This window comes from Caretta caretta, chromosome 3 (genome assembly GCF_965140235.1).
Source record: "Caretta caretta isolate rCarCar2 chromosome 3, rCarCar1.hap1, whole genome shotgun sequence".
In the NCBI taxonomy this organism is placed as follows: Eukaryota; Metazoa; Chordata; order Testudines; family Cheloniidae; genus Caretta; species Caretta caretta.
In genome coordinates, this window is record NC_134208.1 from 116,402,597 (window position 1) to 116,418,323 (window position 15,727).

At 39.6% G+C, this 15,727-nt stretch overlaps 1 protein-coding gene across 13 annotated transcripts in view; it reads right to left on the reverse strand.

Moving 5' to 3' along the window:
- Positions 1 to 15,727, reverse strand: part of SYNE1 (spectrin repeat containing nuclear envelope protein 1) — a 499,708-nt gene that overhangs the window by 173,166 nt on the left and 310,815 nt on the right. For all 13 annotated transcript variants that reach the window (XM_075126812.1, XM_075126813.1, XM_075126818.1 and 10 more), the window contains 7 exons: positions 12,174 to 12,436; positions 10,707 to 10,872; positions 9,640 to 9,795; positions 9,298 to 9,450; positions 6,530 to 6,712; positions 3,659 to 3,796; positions 775 to 960 (listed from right to left, as the gene is read on the reverse strand). In XM_075126812.1, coding sequence (XP_074982913.1) covers positions 775 to 960; positions 3,659 to 3,796; positions 6,530 to 6,712; positions 9,298 to 9,450; positions 9,640 to 9,795; positions 10,707 to 10,872; positions 12,174 to 12,436 — 1,245 coding nt within the window. The remainder of the gene's footprint in view (positions 1 to 774; positions 961 to 3,658; positions 3,797 to 6,529; positions 6,713 to 9,297; positions 9,451 to 9,639; positions 9,796 to 10,706; positions 10,873 to 12,173; positions 12,437 to 15,727) is intronic.

Here is a 15,727-nt window from a genome sequence, read left to right on the forward strand (position 1 = left end):
TGCTACATTGCAGTATATGATTGCTGAGCTCAGATCACGTGATGGGTCAAGGACCGCATTTTAGCTTTAACTAGAAAAAGCAGATCTATCTGCCATACCTTTAACTGAATTTACATAACTTTCCCATATTTATCAATTTGTATCTTTTCTGTACCTGCAGCCAGCATCAGAAGGAATACTATAAGTGCAATGGAAAACCCTCTCGAGCACCAAGAAAGCTACATTATGATAAAGAAGCTGCTCTATTTAAAAAATAAATCTTTGAGCCATTTTCTGGCCTTAAAAGCAATAGGTTTTTCAGCACACCCACTGGAAAATTTAAAGAAAATAAAAGAAAAGAAGCTTTCTGCACTTTTGCACGTGCCCTTGCTGAAATGTGTAAATCCCTCATGCAAATGCACTAGGTAGGGTTAACATATGTAAATCCTAGTATGCACACACATTGAGGAGTTTGCATATTAAAGCATGATACATGTGAAAGTGCACACTCTTTCGGGTTCACCCATTTGGAAATGGGGACCTTATGCTCTACAGTTTTGCCACAATCCAACTCCCAGTCGAGTCAGCAGAAAGACTCCCATGGACGTCAGTAGGAGCTGGATGAGACCTTGTAGAAGGAAGATATTGGAAATGGCACAATATCCGTTCTATTTCTTTTTCTATGATAAACACTTCATAAATTATAGAGGACCTGTTCTGCCGCTACTCCTACAAACATGACGACATGAAGAGGTACTCCAGCTGTCAGCCAGCTATGAAGGGAACTTCAAGTACCTTGGCTGCATCCTGGAGATTTTGGAGCCGCATTTTGATAATTTGCTGTAGCTCTTCTGTCTGCCGCCCTAGTTCCAACACTTGCTGAGTCATCCCTTCAGTACAGTAAACGCTTGAAAGATATTCTATTTTCTCAGTCATGGACTCGAGATCACCATGTATCTCTCCAGACTCCTCAAGCATGGTCTGGATGGAAGAATCATATCACCAGAGTTAAGTGACACCTTTTAGATTCAGCAAAACATTTAGGCATGTGTTCAACCCTAAGCACACCTTTATTTAGCACAGCACTTAATCACATACTTAAGAATAAATAGGTTTTTAAGTTCCGTGGACTTCAATTAGACTTAAGCAAATCTTTATGTTGAGCATGAACTTCAGAGCTTTAGTTTATTAAGCCATAAAACACTAGCATAAATTTTACCATTTCAGAAGCTGCACCTCTCCACACATCAGTTTTAAAAAGAATTTCTCCTTATACATTAGCTTGTTGTTACATAAAGGTAAAATACACACTAAGTTTGGCCCTGATTCAGCCTGGACATCTGCTGGGCCTACGTGGTAGCAGAAAGATCTCAGGTGGAGCAAACAGTACGGCGGCCAAGACAGTGGATGTTAGCTGTGCCTAAAACATAGATGGCCTGCCCAGGAAGTAGGCATACTCAGGGTGTCCTGGGGTGTGTGCTGAATCAGAACACCTCCTTAGTAGCCTGTAACAGCAGGGTGGGAAACCATCACGGATGGCAGAAACAGCAGCTTCCCCAGGGTGAACTCCCTTGGAGCAGAGCAACTTCACTAATACAGGGAAGTGTAACTTATATCTTCCTGCTCTAGTGAGAATTATACACATGGGGCCAGATTCACCAACACATTATATTCTTTTGGTCTCGGTCAGATGACAGCACCTGCTGTTGCATCGGATTCATTTTCTATTGACTGCTTGGGACGGTCTGATTCACGGAATCATGTAACACGCCACTATTTCCATGTATGCACAATCCACACAGTGTCACACACACACCCATACAATCAACACTGTTCAGGAAACATCAAAACTTGTGGATAAGCAGAGATGTGGAATATTCAGGGAACAACTAGGAAAGTGGCTACATTTCCCAAAGGATGATTCAGAGAAGAGGCAGCTGTGGTTCAGCAGGGCTTGGTAAACGGTTTGCTGTATCATCATAACTGTTACATTTAAAAAAAAATTGCACCAAAGTCATGTTAACAAAATATGCAGTGGAATGCACATGTGCCTGCAGAGTCATTTAATTACACATATTTTCTGAAATTTGTCAATCTGTAAAGAATTTTGGAACACTTAATAAGAATGCTGCCATGTGAGACCAAAATCTCTTATTTTAGATTACTCTAGAAAAATACATTAGTGCATGTGTTACCAAATATATAGAAAATGTTACTGAGCATAACTAGAATTTATAATCTGCTGTTGTACGTGCTGTAACATCTATCAACAGCAATTAGTGTGATCTGTTTCAGAGGTGAACTGCTTGCCATGAGCCAATCTCTGTGTACTTCACACTATCCATTTACAGCATCATACCCAGACAAATGCTGTTAGTAAGTAAATATATTAGAGTAAAAGCGAAGACGAGGCGGAATCATATGGGGACCTACTGCACTGAACAATAAATATATTGTTTTTCCAGTATCTGTTAACCCTGAAAAAAAATCACCTCTTCTGACCATTGCACAGCCACAAAAGCCCAGCATTTTTTATTTTTTGTATTGCAATAGTGTGATCCTAACTGAGCATCAGTGCCACCTGACAGAGAGCCCACCATACTGTAACTCATCTCAGGACGGACACACTCACTACTCCCAACACAATGCTGTCATAGTATGTAGTTAAAAGGTGTCATGTAAAGTTTCCTAGGTAATCTAATGATTCACTGGTCCCAAAAATCATTGCGTGGTCTAGGTATGGGTCATGTTCAAAGAGTTGTGTGCGTGCTGGAAATATATTCTTAAAAAGTGTGTTCGGGAGGCAGTGCATACACCAAGCATGACAAAGCCAAGCCTAGACAAATTAATCTGGATTTACTTGTCTGACCAGCTTGATTACAATGAGGACAATGAAAGTATATGTACATATAAGGTAAACAAAGCCATCAAGCTAACACGTGGTGGAGGAGACAACTTAGTAAGTATGCCAGGGGACATGATTTACATCCCCGGAAGGCTTGTCAGCTCCTAAGGTCAAGACAATGGACTTGGGAAAATATAAGGAGAGCAAACAGACATTTTAATTATCCATCTCTTAGTGGACATGGGGTACAGCACTCTCTGAGCCTGTGAAAGTTGGATTTCCTAACCTGGCAGGCTAGAGATGCTGGTAAGTAAGAAAACTGCTTAGGCAAAGACTAACTTGCTAAAATTGAGTTTTAGTCAATAAAAAGCTTATACTGTTTTGTTTATAACCATACCTGTCTCTTTCTCTTGCCTAGTATCACTTAAATCTCTGTTCCTTGTTAGTAAACGTATTCTTAATTTTACTTATTCTAAATTTCAGTGCTGTTACAGCTGAATTGAAGTGTGAGTCCTTAATTAAACTAACAGGTTGGTGTGCACTCTGTCTCTTTGGAAGTAGCAAACAATGATTTCTGTGAATGTCCAGTGAGAGGAACTGAACACTGCAGAGAGCTGTCTTTGGGAGAACTCCAGTTCACTGTATGTTACCTACAAGGCAAGGTTTAGACTGACAGAGTCTCAGGGGTTTGCTGGTAAACAGATAGACACACACAGTCTGATCTCTCTTGCTGAGGAAAGGGGTAACACGTGGCTTACGGTTCTGGGTATCCTGAACAGAACGTGACAAATGGGCATTAAACTGTCCCCTGAAATCTGCAGCTCATATAGTCACCTGATATGCTGTAAACTGGTCACGAAGCTGGGAGGCAGAATTCCATGTGATGCTACCATGCACTAGACTCTTCGCTTTCTCGATCCATTTCAGTATGAACTCCAGCATCTCACTGTATTCTTCCAAGTGTGAAGCTGCCTGAAAATAAAAAGATCAATTTTATAAACGTGAAAATCAATCCTGGACAGTAGGACTCTGAACATTTTTTAAAAGTGGCAAAAGTAGATCAATCTACCTATTTTTTTGGTGGGGAGGGTAATTTGTAATATTTTTCAATCACTATTATTATTATTGAATTTAGTAAAAATATTCCCCATTATGAAGATAAATTATGTATGTCTCTAAAGGCAGGTGTAACTATTTTTTGAAAGTTCTTCCTAAAGAAACTAGGACACATTAGGAGTGTGTGGGTTGATGTGCATGCCTGAGATTGTCACACAAGAATGTATTCTCCCTTCTTGCTCAGCTCAAGACTCCTACTTAAGTATAGTCATTCTTATCTTGTGCCTTATCTTAGTTTGTCCCTTATGTCTCTTTCCTGCCTGCAATCCCACACATCCCCCACTCTCTATTTAAAGCCTGCTTTCTCTGTCTGGCCTATCAATGTTAATTTTCCAAAAGAAGAAAAGTGGTATACTTATTTTAAAAATACAAAGCCACAAACTGCACTGATTTCTGATACACCCACTTTTCCGATTAGCGAGTACATTATAACTCTGATTCTCTACTCACTTAACAGGAATAACTCTGCTGAAATCAATGGATTTGCACTGTAAGAATGGAGACAAACCCTGTGAATCTGAATTGTATTGTTTGTCTAAAGCACTCAGACTGTAAGCTTCTTGGGATGGGGAAAGGGGTTTCTTCCGTGTTTTGTATTGTGCTGAACTAAAATACCAGACAACTCTTTCACCAAGCACTTTTGTTAAAAGTAACATTGATTGAAAATTATTCTGACAGGTATTTTCGACCTTCTTTTGGAGAAACTTTCTTGCACTGGCAATGGAAAATAATACCATGAAACAGTATCCACTTCAAGTTCTGTAAAATCTTCTCAAAGCATTTGGAAAATGGGGCTCATGACATATCAGGATTATGGATGGCAGGACCACAAAAAGTCCCTTCCCTCACTCTTATCTCAACTATTCAAAATACCAACTTGCCAAGATGGTACCTCAACTTCCTTCCTTGTTAGGCCCTTTTTCTATGGCTCAATTTCTTGTACTGATCCAAATTTAACAAAGCATGTGCTCAATTAGACTTTGCACACTGAAGTCAATTGGACAAAGCATGTGCTTAAGTTCTTTGATGAGTAGGAACAGACTGCTGAATTGGAGCCATTTTTAATTATTTTATTTCTAGACTTTTCTATTGCTGTATACAGGCTATGATCACCCTTCCCCCATATCCAAATGCACTATAAGGTGGGTAGAAAGCTGGCTAGATTGTCAGGTTCAACGGGTAGTGATCAATGGCTCCATGTCTAGTTGGCAGCCGGTGTCAAGTGGAGTGCCCCAGGGGTCAGTCCTGGGGCCGGTTTTGTTCAATATCTTCATAAATGATCTGGAGGATGGTGTAGATTGCACTCTCAGCAAATTTGCGGATGATACTAAACTGGGAGGAGTGGTAGATACGCTGGAGGGGAGGGATAGGATACGGAAGGACCTAGACAAATTGGAGGATTGGGCCAAAAGAAATCTGATGAGGTTCAATAAGCATAAGTGCAGGGTCCTGCACTTAGGACGGAAGAATCCAATGCACCGCTACAGACTAGGGGCCGAATGGCTAGGCAGCAGTTCTGTGGAAAAGGACCTAGGGGTGACAGTGGATGAGAAGCTGGATATGAGTCAGCAGTGTGCCCTTGTTGCCAAGAAGGCCAATGGCATTTTGGGATGTATAAGTAGGGGCATAGCGAGCAGATCGAGGGACGTGATCGTTCCCCTCTATTCGACATTAGTGAGGCCTCATCTGGAGTACTGTGTCCAGTTTTGGGCCCCACACTACAAGAAGGATGTGGATAAATTGGAGAGAGTCCAGCGAAGGGCAACAAAAATGATTAGGGGTCTAGAACACATGACTTATGAGGAGAGGCTGAGGGAGCTGGGATTGTTTAGCCTGCAGAAGAGAAGAATGAGGGGGGATTTGATAGCTGCTTTCAACTACCTGAAAGGGGGTTCCAAAGAGGATGGCTCTAGACTGTTTTCAATGGTAGCAGATGACAGAACGAGGAGTAATGGTCTCAAGTTGCAGTGGGGGAGGTTTAGATTGGATATTAGGAAAAACTTTTTCACTATGAGGGTGATGAAACACTGGAATGCATTACCTAGGGAGGTGGTAGAATCTCCTTCCTTAGAGGTTTTTAAGGTCAGGCTTGACAAAGCCCTGGCTGGGATGATTTAACTGGGAATTGGTCCTGCTTCGAGCAGGGGGTTGGACTAGATGACCTTCTGGGGTCCCTTCCAACCCTGATATTCTATGATTAAGGGGGAGCTGCACTAGCAAGATTTAACTCCAGAGGAGGGGGCAGGTACTGCACTGGGCATGCTGCTGTTGGAAGGCAGCTTTAAAACCTGGTTGGGTCTCCATAGGAACTTTGCTGACATGTTTCCTGGCAAAGGGGCTGAATCAGCATCTCTCCAAATCAGAATTATTCCGCCCTCCTGACTTGGCCATGCTTCATTCAGCCAGACTTACATCTGCCTAAGGCCCATCCACAGGGAGCGTATTTGGCCCTGAATATGCACATATTACACATTATTCCAAGAGACAATGTTTTTATGTAACTATACAAAAAATAAACGTCATTAATCAGAAATCACCATTTTCTTGGAGCCTCTAAAAGGAAATAAATTAAATGATTTGATACCATACCTGGTTGAGTTTGGCTGCTCTGTACTCAGCCTGTCTAATGGTCTGTTGGTGTAGCCCAGTCAGTTTCTCTATCCTGTTAGCCAGCTGTTTAGCCAGCTGATTGTTCTGCTCTGCGAAATCTTGTACAGACGCGTCCAGTTCCACCAGCTTTACATTGCAGCTGTCCAATTCCTCACCTAGGATCTGGATCACGGAGAGAGCATTTTACTTACAAAATCAGTGAGTGGGGGCTGGTTTTTAAACAGCCTTTTTGTGATTTTGACACTTTTTCCAAAGTTTCCATAGTTTGTTCCATTTCTATTTTGGCTGCATACCAGTAATTTTTCTTTAAGCAAAAAGGCAATAGAGCAGGATGTGTGATCATCTCTTTAATGACTAGTATTGCTGTTTCTTCCCCTTGTTCCTGTACAAGATGGATAACATTTTCCCTCCCCCACCAGAAGATTGAGTCACTTAGTCTTACATCTACCAGTATTGGCTGTGGTCCTATGTTTGTCCTCAGACTGAGTGGTCAACACATTGTTGTCAAGATGAAGGTTTGGGCTGGTCATATGAGAGTATGGATTGAAATTTTTTTTTAAAGAAACCTTTTTAGAAAAATTCAGAATGTGTCATTAAATATCCATGTGTCCAGACTATTTTGCTTTTTTTTCTATTAGTATCATCAGTTTGTGCTGTGCACTAGAAAATTTGATTTTGTCACATGAGCAGTTTGGACAACATTTCAATAAAAATAAAAACGTCATCAATAGAATCTCTTAGGTAGAAACAGACTTCACTGTGTATAATGGTGTGGTTTGATAACAAAGATGTTATAAGAGATTGGGAGGAATCTACTACAACAGGAAAAGCCATGCATTATGCAGTTCAACTTAAATGAATGACAATAAAACTTTCTAACATAGCAGACCATCATGTATTTTGTACTGTGTGGATGTATTTAAAATATATATTGGAAATGTGTTATGTACAGTGTTTTATGTATCCCACCACATGCAAAGGCAAGTGTCCTAGTTAACTATGATTCTTATTGCACATATCTGTAAAGGAGAGAAGAAATGTTATCTATTCCATTTTAGAGAAGTTATTTTTTTAAAAAAAGATCTAAAACAGCTTTTCTTTACACAGAAGCATATGATATCTTGGAATCTTGCAGGGCTGCAAAAATATTACATGTATTATGCTGGAAATTGCTCATTTCCACAAAGTTCAAAGTGCTCTTTACACTTATTTATTTATGTACTCTTTACAATTATTATTACACAAATCACAACAAAAAGACAAAATCTGGTCCAGGACTGAACATTGTCCATGCTGCATCTCAGAACAGTTTTACTGTGAGGGAAATTCTATTTTGGACTGTTTTTCTATGATGGAGAATAGTCCAGGAGGAAAGGAAAGATTTCTCTGACAGGTTAATCTTTATTTTTAATCAGATCTGTTTCAAGCTATTCAGAGGTGCAGAATATTGTGGAAGAGATGGGTTAGAGTGCAAATGGAGTAAAGGTAAAGGTTCATGGTAAATCAGCATCACAAAAGTGACACAGCTAACCAATCTACCCATAGATATACATCTACCTATTTCAACACACACACTATTGTATTGTAGGTGTGCATATGTACATCTCTATATTGCAGTATTGAAAGCTATGGAGTTCATATTGATTAAAGTTCCAATTTTTTAAAAAAAAGTCTTAAAATGGATCAACTAGAAATCATTTGATATACTCATAACTAATTTGTATCCCATATATATTACAGCCATAGTTTCAGCATTAAAACAAAACTATTACTTCTGTGATAGAAGCCAACCTCGTCTCACAATTAACAGATAAATGTAGTTGTGGAAATATTACGAGATGAAATGTTCTTGCATCACTGGACATCTAAAGTTGGAGATACAGGAAAACACATTTAATTTATTTTACAGCAACTTAACTGGGGCAATTATGAACCAGTTTCAGTGGGATGCATTTCAGTGACCCTGTACAGTGGAAAAATATACTTGGGAGGCAAAATTTTAAAGCAGCATACTAACAGAGATTGGTGCTTTCTGTCACATCAGTAATTTTTCCTCTGTGTGCAGCACTTTGCTCACTTCAAGCTAGTGACCAAGTCCATCTTACCTTAGTGTAGTTTTAAAAAATATGCAATATTTTGTGATAAACTTAATAGTAACTCTTTCATACAAATGAGCATTTGCAAACACAATATATGTCTAATAGCCTCAGCAACCCAGCAAGATCATGAAGGGCCAGATTGTGTCACCCTTACTCAAACTGAGCAGCACATTGAGCTTCATGAGCAGTCCCCCTGATATCAGTGGAACTACTTTCTGAGAAAGGTACTAATCAGCATGAACAAGGATGGCCCATAGGGATAACTCATGCTGTTTTGGTGCAGCCTGAATAAAGGGGCAGTGTGGTTGCCTCATGAGGCTCCCTAATTGCACTGGGTATGATGCGGGTTATTTACCACACCCCTTTTTGGAAGGAAGGGGGTAGCATACTCTTCTACATATGGCCTGACAGCTCTGCCTGCTCCCTGTCCCTCTCACCCGCTTCATATTTGTTCCCATGGGAAACATCTGGGGGCAGCCCTGCATGTGCACATGTGCAGAGGTCATGGAAACCCTCAGACAGCCTGGATAAAGGGAACCCTTACTCCTTCTAGCTGTATAAGCCAAACTCACTATTCAGCCCTTTGTGAGCTGGAATATGCCAATTCAGAACATTTCACTGTATAAGCAGATAAAGAATTTTTCTTACCTTTTGATCTATTTTAGCTTGTGCTATATTACTTGTCTTCTCCTTCAGCTTGGACAGAATTCCATTTAGTTCTTTTGCTGTCACCTGGATTTTCTGATCAAACTCTTGATTCAATGTTTTGCTCTGCTGGGCTTCCTTCTCTTTGGCTTGAATCTGCCAAAAACAGCAGCAGTAATCAACAAACCAACTAATCATACACTTTTCTTTCATAGGAGGAGTCTCTTGCAAAACTAAGGAGGTAACAAGGCTTGGAATATCACAACATTTCATTCAGTTACTGCCCTTTTGAAAATTATCATAGTATCACAGGTTTATATAGTGCCTTCTTCCAGTAGGTTTTACCTGATCATGTATGGTTACCAGGGCCAGTCCCACTTCTGCTAACTGAAGAGACAATTCAGAAGGTAAAATGGTGTAAAGCCCCAAGTACTTATTCTGCTGCTGTTCAGCCATTTTCTCAACAGCTTGGCGGTGAGTAGTTACTTCACTGAGGAGAGCCTAGAGGATAGAAAAAAAGGCGTCATTCAGAAACACTGTAAAAGAAAAACAATAACTTTGAGAAAAATATTTCTTAAGACTGAACAGAATCAGCTTGTAGGTATCAAGAGTAGAGGCATGAGAATGTTTGTAACAAAGCCTAGAATCACTTGAAAATCCCCAGTTTTTGAGTTTCACTAAAAACTGAAAATTCAGACCAGTTCCATCTGAATGTTTGCTAGCTAAAGTAAACCAAACAATATAGAATTTTGGAGCAAAAAATCATGCAAACGTTTTCTGTTTCATAACATGGTTTTAAAACAAAACCAGCAGTTTATACTCAGATTTTGGGTTCATTCATACATAAAATATAAATCAATACTCAGGTAAACTGGTGCTGAGATTATTATAAAAGGTGGTGTGTTGGCTCTTAACTACTCAATCCTTTGTTAGACAGGTAGTTGTCTACATAGCTAATTTCCGTATATGCCATTATATTTCAGAAGTTCACCTTCTCTAACACTTTTTGCTACCCAAAGAAAGAAAATACTCGTGTGAGCTCATCTATATTGAAACAGTTACGTTTTGAGCATCTTCATTTAAAATGTTCCCCCCCAAAGAAGAAAATAAATACCTTATTATACTTCGCCATCCATATTCTAGGGTTTATCTTTATTTGAGATAGAATGAAGAAAGCTGCTAACTCCTATCCTATGTATCTAGGAAGGGAGAATGTATCATAGCTCTCTTGCTACACACCATTTCTGAAGCTGATGGGTTTGTTTTATAAGTTTGTCCAATTGCTAGTGCAAAGATTTCATTCATATTGTATAATTCCAATTCATTCTGATTGAATCTGATTTAGTGCTCATAAATAGAAAACACCAAAGACGTTTCACAAGGGGCACGAGAACATTACAAGTTTGATATACCTGCAACTCCTCAAGTTGAGCATCTATTTCCATGGTGGGATTTAGCAAATATTCTCTAGTTTCCTGAATCCAAGACTTCACTATATTAATCTCTAACTCCACCTCCTCCCGCTCCTTGAGTTCCTGTTTCACCAACTTCCCACTTTTCTTCACCTTCTGTTGCATGCTTCAAAACAAAAAAAAATATATTATTTGTGAAGAACTACATCTTGCTAAAAATTTCATTATATTTTGTCAAAATTTTTACTGAAAGATACAAAGAATAAAGGAGACTGTTGCACAACATTATGCATTTACAGGGTGACTAATAAAAAATGAAGTGGTGTTACAGAACACTACAACACTAAGTTTCAGATGTTTAACTCCACAGATCACCCATTTTATGTAGTGTGTCTTGACCGTATATATGCGGTACTGTTGTAGGCATGAGAGTCCCAGGGTATTAGAAAGACATGGTGGGTGAGATAATATATTTTATTATACCATCCTCTGTTGATGAGACAAGCTTTCGAGCTTACACAGAGCACTTTCTTCAGGTCTGGGAAACATACTATGAGTGTCACAGGTAAATACAAGCTGGAACAGAACTATTTATGCTAAACAATCTGTTCCACCTTGTATTTAGCTGTGACACCGTGAGTACATTTCCCAGACTTGAAGACGAGCTCTGTGTAAGCACAAAATCTTGTCTCTCTCACCAACAGAAGTTGGCCCAATAAAAATTATCTTACTTACCTGTCTCTCTTGATTGTATGTCACTGTGACACACACAGAGGGACAGGTATTAATAGAGTAGCTGTTATAAGACACAGTTCAGCCATTTGGACTTGCTACTTGATCAGGCTACCCTGACTTTAAATACATTTACCACACTTCCACTGAGGACTTGAGTCAGAAACTGGAGATTTTGAACTTTTTATTGGTATGTTGCCAACAGTACACTAATGTAAAAAGAACATGACTTTTCTAGCTAATATGCTTTACTTAAATAGAAAAGGAGTACTTGTGGCACCTTAGAGACTAACCAATTTATTTGAGCATAAGCTTTCGTGAGCTACAGCTCACTTCATCGGATGCATACTGTGGAAAGTATAGAAGATCTTTTTATACACACAAAGCATGAAAAAATGGGCGGTTACCACTACAAAAGGTTTTCTCTCCCCCCACCCCACTCTCCTGCTGGTAACTCTCCTTAGATAAGCTATTACCAGCAGGAGAGTGGGGTGAGGGGAGAGAAAACCTTTTGTAGTGGTAACCACCCATTTTTTCATGCTTTGTGTGTATAAAAAGATCTTCTATACTTTCCACAGTATGCATCTGATGAAGTGAGCTCTAGCTCACGAAAGCTTATGCTCAAATAAATTGGTTAGTCTCTAAGGTGCCACAAGTACTCCTTCTCTTTTTGCGAATACAGACTAACAGGGCTGTTACTCTGAAACCTTTACTTAAATACTGTTTTCTCCTTACTTGTGGCATCGGTCTTGCATTGCTTTGATTTCTTGCATGAATGGTAGCTTCTCTTGTGAAGAAGTCTCCATTTCCACATCCTGGAGCATGCTCACTGCACGCTGCTTGAGCAGACCCAAAGATGACAGCTGCTGTTCCAGCTCCAGAATGAAAGTGCTGTGATAACCCAGAAGATCCAGAAGCTCTGTCTTTGATACCTTCTCAACTGAGCTCTCTGGTAAGCGACCTTGTAGTTGATCTATCATTATGGTGGCTTTTTGAATCTAAGGAAAGAGATACAGGTTTTGACAACAATAAAGGTAAAACAAAAGATGGATACAGTTGATAGGAAAAGATCTAAACCTAGTGCTGTATCACCAGAATCAGTAACTCATTATGATGCATTATGATTATACAGGACCTGGTGGATTTTAAAGCTATGTTATGGTCATTAAATCTGAGCACACCACCAGGCAGTGAATTCAAATTCAACCTATAACAGAGAAAAAGCAGTCATGTTGTACCAATCTGCCTCTATCAAAGCTAGATTTTTTTATTGGTATAGAAGGCTACAGCTTGTTCAGAAAGATCAGGCAGGAAAAAAGGGCGGAGGTGTTGCCTTGTATATCAAAGATGAGTACACTTGTAGTGAAATTGAGATAGAAGTGGGAGGCAGACCTGATGAAAGTCTCTGGGTAAGGATAAAAGGGGTAAAAACAAGGGTGATATCATGTTAGGTATCTGCTATAGACCACTAACCAGGAAGAAGAGATGGACAAAGCTTTTTTCAAACAACTAACAAAATCATCCAAAACAGGAGATGGTGATAAAGGGGGACTTCAACTATCCAGACATCTGTTGGGGAAACACTGCAGCAGGCCAGATTATCCAACAAGTTCTTGGAATGCGTGGGAGACAACTGTTTATTACAGAAGGAGGAAAAAGGGCCTATGGGTGAGGCTGTTCTAGATTTGATTCTGATCAACAGGGAGGAACTGGTTGAGAATTTGAAGGTGGAAGGCAGCTTGAGTGAAAGTGATCATGAAATGATAGATTCATGATTCTAAGGAATGATAGGAGAGAAAACAGCAAATAAAAACAGTGGACTTCTGGCAGACTTCAGCAAACTCAGAGAACTGTAGGTAAGATTTCATGGGAAGCACGTTTAAAGGAAAAAAGAATTAAGGAGAGTTGGGATTTTTCAAAGAGACATTATTAAAGGCACAAAAGAAAACTCTCTCAATAGGAAAGATAGGGAGCATGGTAATAGACCACCTTGGCTTAGCCAGGAGATCTTCAATGATCTGAAACTCAAAAAAAAAAATTAATATGAAAAGTGGAAACTAGGTCAAATTATGAAGGATGAATACAAAAAAAACACAACACCAACATGTAGGGATAAAATTAGAAAGACTAGCATACAAAACAAGATTAAACAGGCTAGGGACATTAAGGGTAACAAGAAAACATTTTTCAAATACATTAGAAGCAAGAGAAAGACCAAAGACAGGTGAGGCCATTACTCAGTGATGGGGATAAGACACTAAAAGAAAACGCAGCAATGTCTGAAGTGTTAAATGCCTTTTATGTTTCACTTTTCATCATAAAGGTTAGCAGTGACTGGATAACTAACATAGCGAACATCAATTTAAATGGGGTAGAATCAGAAGCTCAAATAGAAGAGTTACTTGGACAAATGAGATGCCTTCAAGGGCCTGGTGAAATACATTCTAGAATACTTAAGGAACAAGCTGAAGAAATATCTGAGCCATCTGCAATTATCTTTCAGAACTAATGAAAGATGGGAGAGATTACAGAGCAAAATTTGCCCTGGAAAAAGGCAAATACAGTACCTATCTATAAAAAGGGAAACAAGTACAATCCAGGGAATTACAGACCAATCAGCTTAACTTTGGTATCCGGAAAGATAATGGAGCAAATAAACAAACCATCAATTTGTAAGCACCTAGGAAAAAATAAGGAGATAAGTAACAGTCAATATGGATTTGCCAAGAACAAATCATGTCAAAGAAACCTAACAGCTTTCTTTGACAGGATAATAAGCCTTGTTGATGGGGGGGGAAGTGGTAGATGTGGTATATCTAGACTTTAGTAAGGCTTTTGATACTGCCTCAAATGACTTTCTCCTAAACAACCTAGAGAAATACAGCCTAGATCAGGGATCGGCAACCTTTGGTCCGCAGCCCGCCAGGGAAAGCCGCAATGGGGGCTGCGGGAAGGACAGCCTGCATATCCCTTAGCCTGAATCTGCAGACGCTGCAGGTAAACAAATTGGCCCAGCCCACCAGCCGCTTTCTTTGGCGGGCCGCAGGCCAAATGTTGCCAATCCCTGGCCTAGATGAACCTACTATAAAGTGCACAACTGACTGTTAAAGTGTACTCAGAGTAGTTAGCAATGGCTCAAAATCAAGCTGGATGGGCATACCAAGTCCCAAAGGGTTCCGTCCTGGATCTGGCTCTATTCAATACTTTCATAAATGATTTGGATAATGACAGAGAGTACGCGTATGAAGTTCACAGATGATACCAAGCTGGGAGGGGTTACAAGCGCTTTGGAGGACAGAATTAGAATTCAAAATGATCTTGTCAAACTGCAGAAATGGTCTGAAACAAATAGGATGCAATTCAATAAGGACAAATGCAAAGTATTACACTTAGGATGGAATAACCAATTGCGCAAATACAATATGGGAAATCACTGCCTAGGAAAGACCACTGCAGAAAAGGATCTGCGGGGTAAACTGGATACAAACTAAGTAAATGTCAACAATGTAATATTGTAAGCAAACATTATTCTGGGATGTATTAGCAGGAGTATTGTAAGCAAGACACGAGAAGTAATTCTTCCACTCTACTCAGTGCTGATAAGCAGGGATCATAGAAATCTTTTTGCCATGGAAAAATGCACAATTTGCATTTTTACAGTGACTCTTTCATTTTTATGTTTTCTGAATATATTAAAAAAACCCATATATTAAGTAAGGGGAACCCCGTTTATCCGATCTAACTGGAACCAGGGTCAAATCAGATAAGCAAAAATTCAGATAATCCGGAGACTGGGCAAAGAGCTTCAGCCCCAAACAGTGGGGCTCCTGCTATCACCATCTGGAACTGAAGCTCTGTGCCCATTCTCTGGATTATCCAAATTTTTGCTTATCTAATATGGTGCCTGTCCCTATTAGATTGGATAAATGGGGTTTTGTTGTATATTGTGGGTAAGGAAACTAAAGTTCAGCATTTCATTTTAATTGTAGAAAAACACAGAATTTAATGTTTTTTTTAATCTGAAAATGTTGGGCTTTTTAATCACAGAAAACTAGGATCCCTGCAGATAAGGCCCCAGCTGTAGTACTGTGTCCATTTCTGAGCACCACACTTCAGGAAAGATATGGACAGGAGGGCAATCAATTGTTCTCCTTAACTATGGAGACAGGACAAGAAGTAAGGGGCTTAAATTGCAGCAAGGAAGATTTAGGTTAGATTTAAGAAAAACTTCCTAACTGGAAGGGTAGTTAAGCACTGGAACAAATTACCTAGGGAGGTTGTGGAATCTC